The sequence below is a fragment of the Aquarana catesbeiana genome, linkage group LG02, assembly GCF_042186555.1.
Source record: "Aquarana catesbeiana isolate 2022-GZ linkage group LG02, ASM4218655v1, whole genome shotgun sequence".
NCBI lineage: Eukaryota > Metazoa > Chordata > Amphibia > Anura > Ranidae > Aquarana > Aquarana catesbeiana.
The window spans coordinates 188,884,260-188,898,582 of record NC_133325.1 but is presented as its reverse complement, the minus strand read 5'-3'; the positions used below and the strand labels follow the sequence as shown (position 1 = coordinate 188,898,582).

The 14,323-nt window shown below is 43.6% G+C and overlaps 2 protein-coding genes across 11 annotated transcripts in view; one reads left to right on the top strand and one right to left on the bottom strand.

The window, feature by feature from the left end:
- DRC2 (dynein regulatory complex subunit 2) overlaps window positions 1-1,561 on the top strand; it is a 224,561-nt gene extending 223,000 nt beyond the window's left edge. For 5 of the 10 annotated variants that reach the window (XM_073614065.1, XM_073614064.1, XM_073614066.1 and 2 more), the window contains one exon: window positions 1,173-1,561. In XM_073614065.1, the coding sequence (XP_073470166.1) occupies window positions 1,173-1,490 (318 nt within the window). In that variant the 3' untranslated portion in view covers window positions 1,491-1,561. The remainder of the gene's footprint in view (window positions 1-1,172) is intronic. The other 5 variants (XM_073614061.1, XM_073614060.1, XM_073614063.1 and 2 more) reach the window with 2 other exon arrangements.
- Window positions 1,562-12,244: 10,683 nt separating this feature from the next.
- Window positions 12,245-14,323, bottom strand: part of FKBP11 (FKBP prolyl isomerase 11) — a 73,993-nt gene continuing 71,914 nt past the window's right edge. The window contains exons 5-6 of the mRNA XM_073614058.1: window positions 13,819-13,889; window positions 12,245-12,703 (exon numbers count right to left, since the gene is read on the bottom strand). Coding sequence (XP_073470159.1) covers window positions 12,486-12,703; window positions 13,819-13,889 — 289 coding nt within the window. The 3' untranslated portion in view covers window positions 12,245-12,485. The remainder of the gene's footprint in view (window positions 12,704-13,818; window positions 13,890-14,323) is intronic.

Genomic DNA, 14,323 nt, shown 5'->3' with positions numbered 1-14,323 from the left:
CTCCCATCACCACCCCTCCAGCTGCCAGCCCCTCCCACTGGTTGCCTATGAGGAGAGACTGGTTAGAGCCCTGAGATGATCTCACAGGACTGAAAAAGTAAACAAAAAAAAAACATAAATCGGGCGTGTAGATAGAAATAAATAACTTGTAAGGGGGAGCAGAGAGAGGTTTTTGTGGTGTTGATTTTGCACAGAAAGTGTTGCGTTTAAGTGATACCCTTTAATGGCTCTCTGTAAAAAGGCTGAAGAAGATATCTAAAGCTGGACATAGACGGTTTGAATCTGGCCAAGATTAGAACCATGTATGGGCTGGCTGAATCAACTTGGGTGCAACCAGCCTGCCGGATTTTACATGCGATTATTGCTTAGCAGCTGTGTTCTCTCGATGGGGACAGCAGGAAGGAAAATCACCCCGTCTATGGCCAGCCTAAGGCATCCCGAAAGCTTGCACCTTTAATAACTCAAGTTAGCCAGCCAACAAAGGCTAAAACTCCAAACTTTCTGCATTAATCAGTGGCTAACATGGTAAAATACTCTACTACTACTACTACTACTAAGGCCCGGCCATAGATGGAGCAAATTTCTTTCCTGCAACCATGGGTGTTGACAGGGGAATCCCTCCCGCTAAGCCATTGTGTTCTCCAAGCAGGGGGAGCCTTCCTCATCAGGAGAACACCATAATTATTGCTAGCGGCTGTAACAGCCACTAGCAATAATCGCATGTAAAATTCGGCAGGCTGATTGTACCCAAGTTCGATTGATCAATTTGGGTACGTTCAGCCTTCTCATTCATGGTTTGAATCTCAGCTGGTTCAGCAGGAATTGGCTGAGATTTGAACCATGTATGGGCGTGAGCCCACTTATACCACTTATTTTAGCTTTAGGTAAACTTGAGGGAGATTTGATCATTATGGTACCTTACATACATCAGGGACTCCAATGACAAAATATCTATCTTGTCTGCTACTAGATTGTCTATTCATTATACATTGCAGAGAATGGAATAGGGTTGTTTGCAGTAACTACTGTACATCAGCCATGGAGGCAGGAACTCTGCCAATGGATTCAGAGAAGCCAGTAGGTGATTCAGACCACTAGCATCCACCCCAAACTAAAATATCCTTTGGCTAATAACATTGTTTGCTTATATTATTTGTATTTCTTCTTTGCAGTTGATGCAAAACTATACTGCATTGGACCAGTTTTGGAAGAGGTACAATAAAGTTCTGCTGGAACACTGGGCACTGGAACGTGAAAAAACTGTCCTGTCCCAGGACAACCAGAAACTCCGCATCTTGCTCAAGCAATACCTGGATGGCATCTCTGTCAGTGATGAGGTTCTCAGCCAGCAGAACCCACTTCTCATTCTCAACAACCGCAGCAGCTTACAGCAGAAAGTTCTCCCCCAAGTCCCTGTCACTGACAAGAGAGTCCAGCGCCCTGTGCATAACATCATTGAAGCTGCTCATGTAGTTAACCGTACATTGTAACCAGCTGGATGCCATATAGTTCACTTTGTTAGAACTCCAAATTTGCTGTATTCTTAGTGCAGTGTCCTGTTATCCTACAATAAAACTGTGATGAAAAAAAAATTTCTCTTACTAAAATTCTGTATGCACTGTAAGGCCCCTTTCACACTGGTGCTAAAAATAGCACCTGTAAAGCGCCTCTCAGACCTCCCCAGTGTGAAAGTCCGCGTGCTTTTAAACTGGGGTGGTGCGTGTGCAGGATAAGAAAAAAAGTCCTGCAAGCAGCATCTTTGGGGCAGTGTGGGAGCGCTGAATACACCACTCTTCCACCGCCCCAGCCCATAGGAATTAATGGGCAGCGCTGCCGAAGCGCCTGCAAAGAGATTCGGCAGAGCCGCAACACAGGCAATTTTAACCCTTTATTCGGCCGCTAGCAGGGGTTAAAAGCACCCCGCTAGCGGCCGAAAAGCGCCGCTATAACAGCCTTCACTACCCCAGTGTGAAAGTAGCCTTCACACAATTATCAGTGACATGGTGAAAAAGATCACATACCCCTATCTTGAGAGCATATACAGTATCTCACAAAAGCGAGTACACCCCTCACATTTTTGTAAATATTTTATTATATCTTTTCATGTGAAAACACTGAAGAAATTACACCTTGCTACAATGTAAAGTAGTGAGTGTACAGCTTGTATAACAGTGTAAATTTGCTGTCCCCTCAAAATAACTCAACACCCAGCCATTAATGTCTAAACCGCTGGCAACAAAAGTGAGTACACCCCTAAGTGAAAATGTCCAAATTGGGCCCAAAGTGTCAATATTTTGTGTGGCCTCCATTATTTTCCAGCACTGCCTTAACCCTCTTGGGCATGGAGTTCACCAGAGCTTCACAGGTTGCCACTGGAGTCCTCTTCCACTCCTCCATGATGACATCACGGAGCTGGTGGATGTTAGAGACCTTGCGCTCCTCGACCTTCCATTTGAGGATGCCCCACAGATGCTCAGTAGGGTTTAGGTCTGGAGACATGCTTGGTCAGTCCACCACCCTTACGCTCAGCTTCTTTAGCAAGGCAGTGGTCATCTTGGAGGTGTGTTTGGGGTTGTTATCATGTTGGAATACTGCTCTGGGGCCCAGTCTCTGAAGGGAGGGGATCATGCTCTGCTTCAGTTTGTCACAGTACATGTTGGCATTCATGGTTCCCTCAATGAACTGTAGCGCCCCAGTGCTAGCAGCACTTATGCAGCCCCAGACCATGACACTCCCACCACCATTATTGACTGTAGGCAAGACATACTTGTCTTTCTACTCCTCACCTAGTTGCTGCCACACACGCTTGACACCATCTGAGCCAAATAAGTTTATCTTAAGCCCCATACACACGATAGGACTTTGTACAAACTTTCCCTTGGATTTTTGTACAGAGGGCGTTGGCTAGAAGTTTGTCTTGCATACAGACGACAGGACTTTTCCAGCCAACTTTCACCAAATCACGTGGTTTTTCAGCTCTTTACCATCACCCTTTGGTCAACTTCTGTATTGTTGTCTGATATTGTGTCAATCTCGCCACTTTTATTGGCGAGATTGACACCTTGTGAGCCGGGTTCACACTGGTGCGGGGATCCGACTTGGATCCCCGCCAATGCCAGGCACTGTGTTTGGTATGAATCTTGAGGGGGAACTCCACGCCAAATTAAAAAAAAAAAAACGGCATGGGTTCCCCTCCAGGGGCATTCCAGGCCCTTAGGTCTGGTATGGATTTTAAGGGGAACCCCCTACGCCGAAAAAAACGGCGTGGGGGTCCCCCCAATCCATACCAGACCCCTATCTGAGCATGCAGCCCGGCTGGTCAGGAAAGGGGGTGGGGACGAGTGAGTGCCCCCCCTCTTCTCTTCCAGAGATGTTGACACGACGCTCTCTCCGGCTGTAATGCTGTCTGTGCGCTCTGCTATGACTTATATAGGCGGTGACCCCGCCCCCCTATGATATCACAGTCCCGGGGCATGCTGGGACTGTGAGGTCATAAGGGGGCGTGGTCATAGGATGACATGACCACACCCCCTTATGACCTCACAGTCCCAGCATGCCCCGGGACTGTGATGTCATAGGGGGGCAGGGTCACCGCCTATATAAGTCATAGCAGAGCGCACAGACAGCATTACAGCCGGAGAGAGCGTCGTGTCAACATCTCTGAAAGAGAAGAGGGAAGAAGACGAGCCAGATGTCCGGGCTCCTCTGCTAGCAAAAGAGCGGCAAAAGAGCAGAAGATAGCGGAGGAGCCCGGCAGAAGGAAGAAGGCACCGGAGAAGAACCAGAGAGCACGGAGACGACACCGGAGAGAGGGAGAAGACGCTGGAGAGACCCCCGAAGTCGGAAGAAGACCCCGGAGCTGCCTAATAAATTAATTTTAAAACCTGTGTGTAGTGTAGTGTGTTTTATTTATTGACACTTTTTTCCCTAGGTGAATGGGTAGGGGTACGCTGTACCTCATACTCATTCACATAGGGTGGGGGGCCGGGATCTGGGGGCCCCCTAAATAAAGGGGGATTCCGATAAGTCCCCCGCCCGCAGACCCCGACAACCAATGGCCAGGGTTGTTGGGAAGAGGCCCTTGTCCTCATCAACATGGGGACAAGGTGCTCTGGGGTGGGGGGGCGCAGGGTGCCCCCTCCCCCAAAGCACCCACCCCCCATGTTGAGGGCATGCGGCCTGCTACGGTTCAGGAGGGGGGGGCGCTCGCTTGTCCCCACCCCCTTTCCTGACCGGCCGGGCTGCGTGCTCGGATAAGGGTCTGGTATGGATTTTGGGGGGACCCCCACTCCGTTTTTTCGGTGTAGGGGGTTCCCCTTAAAAATCCATACTAAACCTAAGGGCCTGGTATGCCCCCAGAGGGGAATTCCCTCTCGCGCTCGTCGCAGTAGGAAAATGTGTTTTTCCTATTGCAGCCAGCGCAAGATATACAGTACCCTGTCGCAGAGAACCAGCGCAATGGGTTCGCGCTGGAAACATTCTCGCGGCCACGTACTGTAGTTTGTACAAAAGTCCGATGCTTTTGTGTACACACGAGTGGACTTTGCTCCATCAGACTTTTGTTGCCGGAAAGTTTGTCCGTTCGCACAGCCAACAAAAGTCCGATGGAAACAGAAAAAGTTTGTCCGATGGAGTGCTCCAAAACAGCTCATTTGCATGTTTGTTGTCAAAAAGTCCGATCGTGTGTACGGGCCTTAAGTCTCATTAGACTACAGGACACGGTTCCAGTAATCCATGTGCTTAGTCTGCTTGTCTTCAGCAAACTGTTTTTTGGTTTTCTTGTGCATCATCTTTAGGAGAGGCTTCCTTCTGGGACGACAGACAACTTCCAGTGACCAGTATGAGAGAGAGAGAGCGATAACACCAAATTTAACACACTTGCTCCCCATTCATACCTGATACTTTGTAACACTAACGAGTCACATGACACCGGGGAGGGAAAATGGCTAATCGGGCCCAATCTGGACATTTTCACTTAGGGGTGTACTCACTTTTGTTGCCAGCGGTTTCAACATTAATGGCTGTGTGTGTCATTTTGAAGGGAAAGCACGTTTACACTGTTATACGAGCAGTATGCTCACTACTTTACATTGTAGCAAAGTGTCATTTTTACAGTGTTGTTACATGAAAAGATATAATAAAATATTTACAAAAATTTGAGGGGTGTACTCACTTTTGTGAGATACTGTACAGTATGTGTGTGTGTGTGTATGCAACTCAGACATCTGCTGTGTCACCCTTATCTTTGTAAGAAAATGGGGAACAAGAAGCTACAGGCCAAAATAGTACAATCTAGTTCAGGGGTAGGCTACCTTTTAGATGTTGTCATCTACCTAGACACCATGGAGGAAATCAAAGATCGCTGAGAAGGGGTGCGTCGCCCTTTTTAAAAAATAAATTAAAATAAATCCCCCAATCAAAAGACTACATGAAGAACACATAGCGTATTACAGGAGTGTTTTCTGTCCCGCTTCAAATCACAACAGCCCACACCCACAGTAGTATCCTCTGCCCCTTTTCACATCATGACAGGTATCTGGCCTAAATATTAGGCACCTATAGCCTCACATTTTTCCAGAGCTGCTGAAAAGCACTGAACTTTAAGGAGCCCAAATATACACCAGAACTTGGAAATTCAAGCTCTGGTCCACCCCCTGACATAAATCCATTAATCAATAAATGTAATTGGTGGCCTCACTGACCTATGATTACCTATGGTGGAGAAGAAGACCAGAGCTTGACCTCTGCTTGATATTTGTATTACTGAGTTTTAGGGCTCCTAGGATGTTCTGTAAGAGATCTGAACCTAAAGCCCTGTACACATGGCCCTAATGTCGAGAGACATTCAATAAAAAACAGCTGACATTCGGCCTGTGTATATGCTAGCCAATGGCTGAGAGCGCTGATCAGAGTGTTCTGGCCAGAGGGGGCGCATCCCCCTGTCAGAACACAATAGCTCAGCGGGGGAAGATTGCTGTACTAACGATTGCTGTACAACGTACAGAGCTGACAGTTTTTTGTGTGAATGGAGGAATCTGAATGGGAAAAAAAATAACTTGTTTGGGCCAGCTTAGGTACAAATTACCAATAATAATAAATATAAAAAGGGCGTGGATGACCGCACACTACCATACAGAAGATCCCTGAACTTTAGTGTAACAATTCATAGATAAAAAACATCTACATAGCTCCACAAGGACATAGGCAAACATTGATGCGTTTCATGCTTCTGTATGGTAGTGTGTGGTCATCCACTTCTTCCTTCTACTTGTCTCAGCTGCGAACCAGACTGGCACCTTCCGTGGTGAAGATTTGGAGGCGAGTATAGAGCAGACAGACCTATTTTGAATAATAATGAAAAGTTACAGTAAATGGCTCCTCATACATGGTAGAATTAGTGATGGCAGTGTAAAAAATATATATTTGGAAATATTTTGGGGCGTTTCCATTGTCCTGGTGTTCCAGGGCCTCCAAAAGTGTAAGAGGTAGTAAAGAAATTATATGTGTAATTTATACTCCTAGAACGCCTGAAGGTGCTCCCTGCATGTTGGGCCTCTGTATGTGGCCAGGCTGTGTAAAAGTCTCACACATGTGGTATCGCCATACTCAGGAGTAGCAGAATGTGTTTTGGGGTGTAATTTGTGCTATGCATATGCTGTGTGTGAGAAATAACCTGCTAATATGACAATTTTGTGGTGGGAAAAAATAAAAATCTTGATTTTGCAAAGAATTGTGGAAAAAAATTACAACTTCAAAAAACTTGCCATGCCTCTTACTACCTTGGAATGTCTACTTTCCAAAAAAGGGGCATTTGGGGGTTATTTGTACTTTCCTATCTTGTTAGGGTCTCAAGAAATGAGATAGGCCATCAGTACTTCAAGTGTGATCAATTTTCAGAGATTGGCACCATAGCTTGTGGACTCTATAACTTTCACAAAGACCAAATACAATACACCAATTTGGGTTATTTTTATCAAAGATATATAGCAGTATAAATTTTGGCAAAAATTTATGAAGAAAAATTACTATATTTGCAAAATTTTATAACAGAAACGAAGAAAAATGCATTTTTTTTTACAGAATTTTCAGTCTTTTTTCTTTTATAACGCAAAAAATAAAAAACCCAGCGGTTATTAAATACCACCAAAAGAAAGCTCTATTTGTGTGAAAAAAAAGGACAAAAAGTTCATATAGGTGCAGTGCATGACTGAGTAATTGCCATTCAAAATGTGAGAGCACCGAAAGCTGAAAATTGGTCTGGTTAGGAAGGGGGTTTAAGTGCCCAGTGGGCAAGTGGTTAATGTAGAGCAACAATTCTTTTTTTCAGATCCTCAGAGAGTTCTTTGCCATGAGGTGCCATGTTGAACTTCCAGTGGCCAGTATGAGAGAGTGAGAGCAATAACACCAAATTTAACACATCTGCTCCCCATTCACACCTGAGACCTTGTAACACTAACGAGTCACATGACACCAGGGAGTGAAAATAGCTAATTGGGCCCAATTAGGACATTTTCACTTAGGGGTGTACTTACTTTTCTTCCCAGTGGTTTAGACATTAATGGCTGTGTGTTGAGTTATTTTGAGGGGAAAGCAAATTTACACTGTTATACAAGCTGTACACTCACTACTTTACATTGTAAGCAAAGTGTAATTTCTTCAGTGTTGTCACATAAAAAGATATAATAAAATATTTACAAAAAGGTGAGGGGTGTACTCACTTTTGTGAGATGCTGTGTATGTGTGTGTATATATATATATATATATATATATATATATATATATATATATTTTATAATTAATGTAAACATGCATGTGTCCACAGTGTTATCAAATAGAATGAATAAAAGTTGATGATCCAAATACTGCTTTCAGAGGACAGCAAGAGCAAGGAAAAGGGTAATATTTGCATATTTACCTGGATATTTAAGTAAGCTAATGTGTGTTTAAAAAAGGCACTTTGCAGGATCCCAGCAGGGCGATCTCCCCCAGCGCTGCTGAGCTTAATATATGAAACCTTTAAGAACCCAGTGGAAATTGCATGGGCTTCAGTTGTATAACAGCAGTGTGAAGAGCAAGCTTTTTTGGAGCTTTTAACCACTTGCTTCCTGGGCACCTAAAACCCCTTCCTGCACAGACCAATTTTCAGCTTTTAGCGCTGTCACTCTTTGAACGACAATTGTGCGGTCATACAACATTGTACCCAAATGAACATTTTACCATTTTTTTCCCCACAAATAGAGCTTTCTTTTGGTGGCATTTGATCACCTCTGGGTTTTTTATTTTTTTGAAAAAAAAATCAAAAAAGACCGAACTAAAAAAAATAAAATACAAAACCGTTTTATATTTTGTTAATAAATTTTGCAAACAGGTAATTTTTCTCCTTCATTGATGTACGCTGATGAGGCTACACTGATGGGTACTGATAGGGTGCATTGATGGGCACTGATAAGGAAACACTGATGGGCACTAAGGCAGCACTAATAGGCAGCACTGGTGGGCACTGATGGGTAGCACTGATTGGAGGCACTAAAGGGCATTGATGGGTGACAGTGATGGGCACTGATCGGCACTGGTAGGCAACACTGATAGGCCGCACTGATGAGGCACCACTGGTGGGCATTGATAGGTGGCACTGATGTACTTGTGGGCACTGATTGGTGGGCACTGATTTGTGGGCACATATGAGGCGGCTTCTCCTCTCCCTGCTCAGGACCAATGTCCTTTCAACAGGAGCCGGTGAACGGCTTTTTTTTCACCTCGCGCTGTCAGAAAAAAAAAAAGATTACCGATCTTTTTACATCACGTGATCAGCTGTCATTGGCTGACAGCTGATCATGTGATAAGGGGGTCGGGATCGACCCCTTACTCTGATCTGAGATCATCTGAGACTGACTCAGGTGATCACAGCGAGCGCCACGCGCACCCTGCAGGGGGGGCATGGCCAGCTTGAAAAGGGGAGGACATCTATTAACGCCTTCCTGGCAAAGCAGATCTGCGCTGTAGCTGTCATTCGGCTATAGCACGGATCTGAAAGAGTTTAAGAGCCATTCAGTTCTAGTTTGTAGATGTTGAACACAGATCCTAATGGGAGTGCTGACTGCCACTTTATGAAAGCTGCTAGCAGGCATTCAACGAGCTTCAAGAGGTGCTGAAGTCTGCTAGCAGCATGTTTAAAGTGGCAACGTGGGTCCAGTCCTTTTACATAATCTTTTCAGTATGGTCGATTATGAAATCCCTGAGGATGGAGCTCCTGATGGAGTTGGTTAGAAACTGGATGTTGTCTGAAGATCAGAGCTGATTTGCTCCCCCATAAATTAATTTAGGGAAGGAAGACTGTCTCCTGAAATAAGAGAGCTTAGTCCTGATCATCCTAGTGCCAGATACACCATGCTTGCAACACTCACAATTCTGAGCGCTAGCACCAATAAAGGGGGGAGGGGTAGTGTCAGTGTGTCAAAACCACTTGGAGACCTTGGGCTCCCTGGTTATGTAACTGCTTGTGCTGTAGAAGCTCAAAAATGTACGTACTGCTTGGCTGGTGACCTTTATGGAAAGGGCGGATTCCAAAATGGTGCCAGTGCATGCTTTGTGCGGCCTCCTAGACGCGCCTGGAATGTAACACGGGGGGGCTGGCTTTACCTATGCAGAAGGCAGTCAGCCATGCCTGCGCATAGACACAAGCCAGGGAGAGGAAATAGTGTGGCTAACAGGGCGGCACATGCACCTTATAATACTTCTCTAGTAGTGCAACCAACTGGGACCTGAGGACCCTCCCCCACAACAGGAGCACTAACGCACAATGAACAGAGCTAAGGAACTGCCTCAAACTTCACCTTCTCTTGGATATGCATATGCTGCAGGGTCCTCAGGGACTATGCTCTGCTACAGCAGACCACAGCCCTGGACCAACTAACTCACAGATGCAACTGCCGACCAATGTGAAGGCCACGCACAGGATTCAGTGCTATAGCAGTTTACAGGCCTCCATTGTTCTTCCACCGGGATATGCATACTACCCCTCCATAGGGACCACTCCAGAAGACTTCCACTGCCCAGCAGAAAAAGGCAGTTCAATGTAAAAATCCATGTATAAAAACAAAAAAGGACTCTCTTAGCAGAAAAGAAAGGTCCATCACCTACAGACACTAGCAAAAAACTAGGCAATGCTGGGGAGCGGGAGGGGTTTTCCTGGGTGATCAAGCTTTTATATTTGCCATTGTCCAATCACTTGGTAGAGCATAACCTTATAGTCTAAGTATTCATACTCCTTGAAATTTTCCACATTTTGTCATGTTACAACCAAAAACGTAAATGTATTTTAATGGGATTTTATCTGATAGACCAACACAAAGTGGCACATAATTGTGAAGTGGAAGAAAAATGATAAATGGTTTTCAAACTTTTTTACAAATAAATGTCTAAAAAGTGTGGCGCTCTGAGTCAATACTTTGTAGAACCATCCTTTTGCTGCAAATACACATCGAGAGAGTGACATTTTTGCCCATTCTTCTTTGCAAAATAGCTCAAGCTCTGTCAGATTGGATGGAGAGTGTCTGTAAGCAGCAATTTTCAAGTTTTGCCACAGATTCTCAATTAGATCTAGGTCTGGTCTTTGGCTGGGCCATTCTAACACATGAATATGCTTTGGTCTAAACAATCCCATTGAAGCTTTGGCTGTATGTTTAGGGTTGTTGTCCTGCCTGAAGGTGAACCTTCGCACCAGTCTCAAGTCTTTTGCAGACTCGAACAGGTTTTCTTCTCCATTTGGCTCCATCCATCTTCCCATCAACTCTGACCAGCTGCCCTGTCCCTGCTGAAGAAAATCATCCCCACATGATGCTGCTACCACTATGTTTCACAGTGGGGATGGTGTGTTCAGGGTGATGTGCAGTGTTAGTTTTCCACTACACATAGCTTTTTGCTTTTAGGCCAAAATGTTCTTCCCATGTTTGCTGTGTCCCCCACATTGCTTCTCACAAACTGCAAACAGGACTTCTTATGGCTTTCTTTCAACAATGGCTTTCTTCTTGCCACTCTTCCACAAAGGCCAGATTTGTGAAGTGCACAACTAATAGTTGTCCTGTGGACAAATTCTCCCACCTGAGCTGTGGCTCGATGCAGCTCCTCCAGAGTTACCATGGGCCTCTTGGCTGCTTCTCTGATTAATGATCTCCTTGTCCGGCTTGTCAGTTTTTGTCATACTCTTTCCATTTTTGGATGATGGATTGAACAGTGCTCAGTGAGATGTTCAAAGGTTGGGATATTTTTTTTACAACCTAACCCTGCTTTAAACTTCTCCACAACGTTATCCCTGACCTGTCTGGTGTGTTCCTTGGAATTCACATGATGCTGTTTGTTCACTAAGGTTCTCTAACAAACCTCTGAGGGCTTCACAGAACAGCTGTATTTATACTGAGTTTAAATTACATACAGGTGGACCCTATTTACTAATTAGGTGACTTCTGAAGGCAATTGGTTCTACTAATTTTAATTAGGGGTATCAGAGTAAAAGGGGGCTGAATACAAATGCACGCCATACTTTTCAGATGTTTATTTGTAAAATATTTTGAACACCAGTTATCACTTTTCTTCTACTACACAATTATGTTGGTCTATCACATACAATCTCAATAAAATACATTTACTTTTTTTGGTTATAACATGACAAAATTAGGAAAATATCAAGGGGTATGAATACTTTTTCAAGGCACTGTAACTCCCCTGTGTCCTGTGATGTATGATTATGAAAATTTATAGGCCACCATTGCTGACTGCCTTTCAAAAATCTAAGACACACAGGAGTTGATTTACTAAAACTGGAGAGTGAAAAATCTGGTGCAGCTGTGTATGGTAGCCAATCAGCATCTAAGTTAAGCTTGTTCAGTTAAGCTTTGACAAAAAAAAATGGAAGCCGATTGGTTTCTATGCAGAGCTGCACCAGATTTTGCACTCTCCAGTTTTAGTAAATCAACCCCACAGACTCTCAGTACTGGAACAAGCTTGCAGCCACAGTGTTGACACTGCTGGCTCAAATAGAAAGTCTAAGAATTTTTAGAATTGTTAAATTTGCATATTAAATTTGGAGGAAATCATGCCAGCCAAGCTTTGCTGTACCATATAAATAATGAATGTATCCGACCAGTGCTATTTGGCTGGGACTGCTAACTAGTGTTTTCTACTTCACACGTTTGTTGCTAGTCTTTCCATTCTAGCTTAAATATTACGACAAACACACATATCAATATTAAAATAAATAAGCCAACATTATTTTGTTTTTATCATATGGTATCATAGGCTGGATGGAGATTAGCACAAATGTTCCACTGTCTCAGCATTGTTCTTGTCTGGGTTAGCTTCAGCAGCACATTGAACGATGTAAAAAAGATGGTTTTCAATAACGATAATGTCTTGATCACCAAACACAAAAACACCCAGAAAATGAAGAACTAAATCAGACTTAGCAGTTTGATAAAATTAGAGTGTTTTTATTTCCTTTTGGCTTTGTTCCTCTTCTCTTCCTTTAATTTCTTCTTGGACACAGTTGGCGTCTTTGACTTGGAGTACAGGTGGTATCCAATCAATCCCAAGAGTGTGGGCACAATAGCAATGCAGAGCAGGGGCAGGACATCGTCTACCAGGGTCTGCCACTGTGTGGGCTTGGTTAGTGATATTACTTCAGTCTCAAACTGTAGCACAGCATTGCCTGCAGATGGGGAAGTAACAGCTTGTTAGCAGGAAATCTAGTACAAGAGTATAGAAGTAGAAACATCTTGCTTAGCCAAGTTACTGTTGTGTGTTTATTCAGCGCATTGCTAAAACCATTTTAATAATACATATACTATACAGTACATCAGCAGAGAAATAGCAATAGGGACTTTGCTTATTCAACCATCTAAAACAATCAGAACAGAAAGACTTCTGAAATATTTAGCATGTTTATCACTCCAACTAGATATTATGTTTGGCCCTATTTGCAATTTTTGTGTGTTGATCTGTGTTGTGTTAAGGCAAGCCCATCCATTTCGAATCGGTCCATTAACACAGTGGTGTAGTGGTAGCACTCTCGCCTAGCAGTAAGAAGGGTCACTGGTTCGAATCCCAACCACGACACTACCTGCTTGGAGTTTGCATGTTCTCCCTGTGCCTGCGTGGGTTTCCTCTGGGTACTCCGGTTTCCTCCCACACTCCAAAGACATGCTGGTAGGTTAATTAGATCCTGTCTAAATTGTCCCTAGTATGTATGAATGTGAGTTAGTGACTTTAGATTGTAAGCTCCTTGAGAGTAGGGACTGATGTGAATGTACAATGTATATGTAAAGCGCTGCGTAAATTGACGGCGCTATATAAGTACCTGTAATAAATAAATAAATAAATAACAACTGAAGCTGTTCTTTGTTGTATATGTGGACACCAATCTAGGATGGCTGAGTCTTGGTTCCTTTCAAGCCCCTCAGTATTGCCTTATAGGTTATATTGTATATACGAAATATATACAAAAGGGACAGGCTATACTGGATTTCCGCTAGCAGATGAAGAAGAGGTTAGGTTGGTTTGGGTTATGTTGTCCCACTAGCTCATGACGGACAGCTCAAAATTAACTGCAATTTGTGGAACCCAAATCCCATGGTCTAATGCAGCGAGTAAGCGGGACAAGTTTTAATATAGCAAGTGTGCACAAACCCAGCTGAGATTTGTTTCTTCATTTTAAAGAAAGGCTTTAATTGCTTTTTGAGAATTGTGTTGGTGCATTATGTTTATCCTGCATTGAAAAATCTAAAACAGCACGATCAGAGAGGAATAGAAGCGGTCAGGAATTACCTGGTATAGAAGGGGGGTATCCTCTTTTTCCATATGCCAAACTAGGTGGGATAACCACTTTGCGCTTTTCTCTGAAGACAAAATAAATACAGGATTATCAAGATGGCAAATGAAAGAATCGGCCTAAAAAAGCCCACTGTGACAGCAAACTACCCTACTGTGGTATTGTTATAAAAGAACATGATTACAGAACTAACTCTGGAGAAAATTTTATCCTACTACAATACACAGGTAACGTAGATGGAAAAGTAGATTATCATGGGTTACAGAAGGGGTCTGTCCCCCAGGAGCTGTCAGCAGGTGGTTTTATGTATTTAATTTGTGAACATCGTATAATTTCCCTTACCCAGCAGTTATCTACCACAGAGAAATTAAGAAGAAAAATTGCACAGTACTTCCACTCTCCTCTATCCAGTAAGTATTTAATCATTTTATTCAGCATTGACATACACTGTAACATTTTAAATGAACATAGCAATATTTACGCCATCCCTTGTCGTTATGA